This window comes from Canis lupus, chromosome 21, assembly GCF_048164855.1.
Source record: "Canis lupus baileyi chromosome 21, mCanLup2.hap1, whole genome shotgun sequence".
NCBI lineage: Eukaryota > Metazoa > Chordata > Mammalia > Carnivora > Canidae > Canis > Canis lupus.
This window is the reverse complement of record NC_132858.1, coordinates 18004061-18006486: the sequence shown is the minus strand read 5'-3', so window position 1 is coordinate 18006486 and position 2426 is coordinate 18004061. Positions and strand designations below refer to the sequence as shown.

General features: G+C 44.3%; 1 protein-coding gene across 1 annotated transcript; it reads right to left on the bottom strand.

The window, feature by feature from the left end:
* Positions 1-1002: 1002 nt before the first annotated feature.
* Positions 1003-1956, bottom strand: OR6Q1 (olfactory receptor family 6 subfamily Q member 1). The gene has a single exon (XM_072791965.1). The coding sequence runs from the start codon at positions 1954-1956 to the stop codon at positions 1003-1005; it is 954 nt and encodes a 317-aa protein (XP_072648066.1).
* Positions 1957-2426: the final 470 nt, after the last annotated feature.

Here is a 2426-nt window from a genome sequence, read left to right as displayed (position 1 = left end):
CTGACATCGTCATACAGATCTTCTTAAATGCATTTTCAAAGCACGGTTTGGTGAAGAGGACAGATGGGTCTATGTTTCAAATAAGACCATGTAGCTACAAAGAAAATAAGTTCATGGATCACATGGAAAATCACCTGTGATTGTGGGGACTTTGTAATGAAAACTGCTGACTGTCTGCCAAAATTTCTTCTCTCCTTTTTCTCCACAATCATCAAATTGGGGGTCGGTACCTGGCCACCTTGCTATGGATTATTTTTAGCAATTATATAGGACTTATGGCTAGCTTCTTACCAAGAGAACTGAGCAGAAATGATGGTTTCTACATCTAGTGGAGAAACTTTAAGAGGTGAGGTTTGTTTCCTCCATAATCTACCCTCACCCTTCTTGCCCCCCTGAAACGCTTTATTGACCATGTAAATAACAAAAAGGCCTTAGATTGGGGATTGGCAAGCGGTCTCTATCACAACTACTCAACTCTGTCATTGTAGCACAAAAGGAGCCATAAACAACATATATGATGTTATTGTATTCTAGTATAATTTGATTTATGAACACTGAAATTTTAATTTTATAAAATGATATGTCACGAAATATTATTCTACTTTTGATTTGTTTACAATCATTTAAAAGTATAAAAGCCATTTTTAGCTCAAAACTCATAAAAAAAGAAGTGCTGAGTTGAATTTGGCCCATAGCCCTTCACTTATCAACATCCTAAGGAATGTGGACTCTATGGATGGACAGAAACTGGGTCTTTGAATGCCTGTTGAACAGAGCCACTTACCAACCTGGAACACTCCCCTTGAACTCATGCAAAAAAGAGGAAATCTGTCTTTAAGCTGCATTAGAGTTAAGTGTCTCTTGTGATAACAGATTAACAATTTACTTTAACTAACACGTAATCCATAACTCCTGACTAGCTAGGTTACTGCTCTGTCCCATAGTCCTCACCACTTTCCTTCTGAAAATCCAGACAAGAAAACTAGGGCCCCACCTGCCTCCTCACTGACCTTTCCAAGACCTGAGGGAAAAGGCTCGGCCCAGAGCTCCCTTCACCTCCTTGTTCCGAAGACTGTAGATGAGGGGGTTGAGCATTGGTGTGACAATGGAGTAGAAGACAGACACTACCTTGTTGAAGTTGATGGAGGAGGCCACTTTGGTCCGGACATACATAAAGAAAAGAGTGCCATAGAAGAGGCTCACCACTGTCAGGTGAGCTGCACAAGTGGAGAAAGCCTTTCTGCGCTCAGCAGCCGAACGGATGTGCAGCAACGTCCAGACGATGTTGCCATAGGACACAGAAATGACTGTAGAGGAGACCAGGAGCACCATCAGAGAGACTAGGAAGTCTGTGGTCTCCTTCAGGGTGACATCTGAGCAGGACAAGGCTAGCAGTGGTGAGACATCACAGAAGAAGTGGTCGATGACATTGGGACCACAAAATGTCAGCTGGGACATGAGGTAGATAGGCAAAACAGGTGTGAGGAGGCCCACCAGCCAACAAGCAGCTGCCAGACGGATGCAGGTGCCCCACGACACCAAGGCCCCATATCGAAGAGGCATACAAATGGCCACATAGCGGTCATAGGCCATGGCAGCCAGTAGAAAACACTCAGTTGCCCCCAGGAAGGTAAAGATGAAGAGTTGGGATAGACAGCCAGTGTAGGAGATATTCTTGCCCCCATCTACCCCAATAAAACCAGCCAGCATCTTAGGCACCGTCACTGAAGTGTACCAAATTTCAAGGCAGGACAAGTGTGTCAGGAAGAAATACATGGGTCTGTGTAGCCGATGGTTCAAAGCCACCACCAAGATGATGGCCAAGTTCTCCACCAAGGTGAACAGGTACATGGTGAGAAAGACTGTAAAGAAGAGAAGGCGTGCTTCATGCACCCCAGCAAAGCCCACCATGACAAACTCTGTTACATGGGTCCAGTTTTGGGCATATGGCTGCATGGGTGTGAGCAAGAGTCAGGACACTCATAGCCTCATAGATGAAGACAATTCAAAGAGAATCAGTAAGGATGGTGCACAGAGACATCTTTCATTTTGGAAGAGGAAAACAAAGTCAAGACACTTTTCCTGCCCTCGAAGAATATGCAGTCCGTGAGGAGCTCCAGAAAACAGACAACTTCAGTACAAAATTTCAAGTGCTGGATATGGATGGAGGTATCATGGGAGGATATAGCAGGGAAGCTTCCCTAGTCTGGAGGAATCAGAGAACACTTCCTAAAGGAAGTGTTGTCTCAACTGGAACCTGGAAGATAAGGATAAGCAACTGAGATAAAAGAGAAGAGAGCCCAGCAAGTCTAACATCTCAGAGACCAGAGAGAACACCATGCATTTGGAAAACTTTAAGTAGATACAGGTTACCATGGAAGTTAAAAGCTTGGCTTTCTGATCAAGCCTACCTACCTGGCTTTTTT

Excerpts from the sequence above, each read along its gene's own strand:
- OR6Q1 (XM_072791965.1), bottom strand. The coding sequence starts at position 1,956 with ATGCAGCCATATGCCCAAAACTGGACCCATGTAACAGAGTTTGTCATG.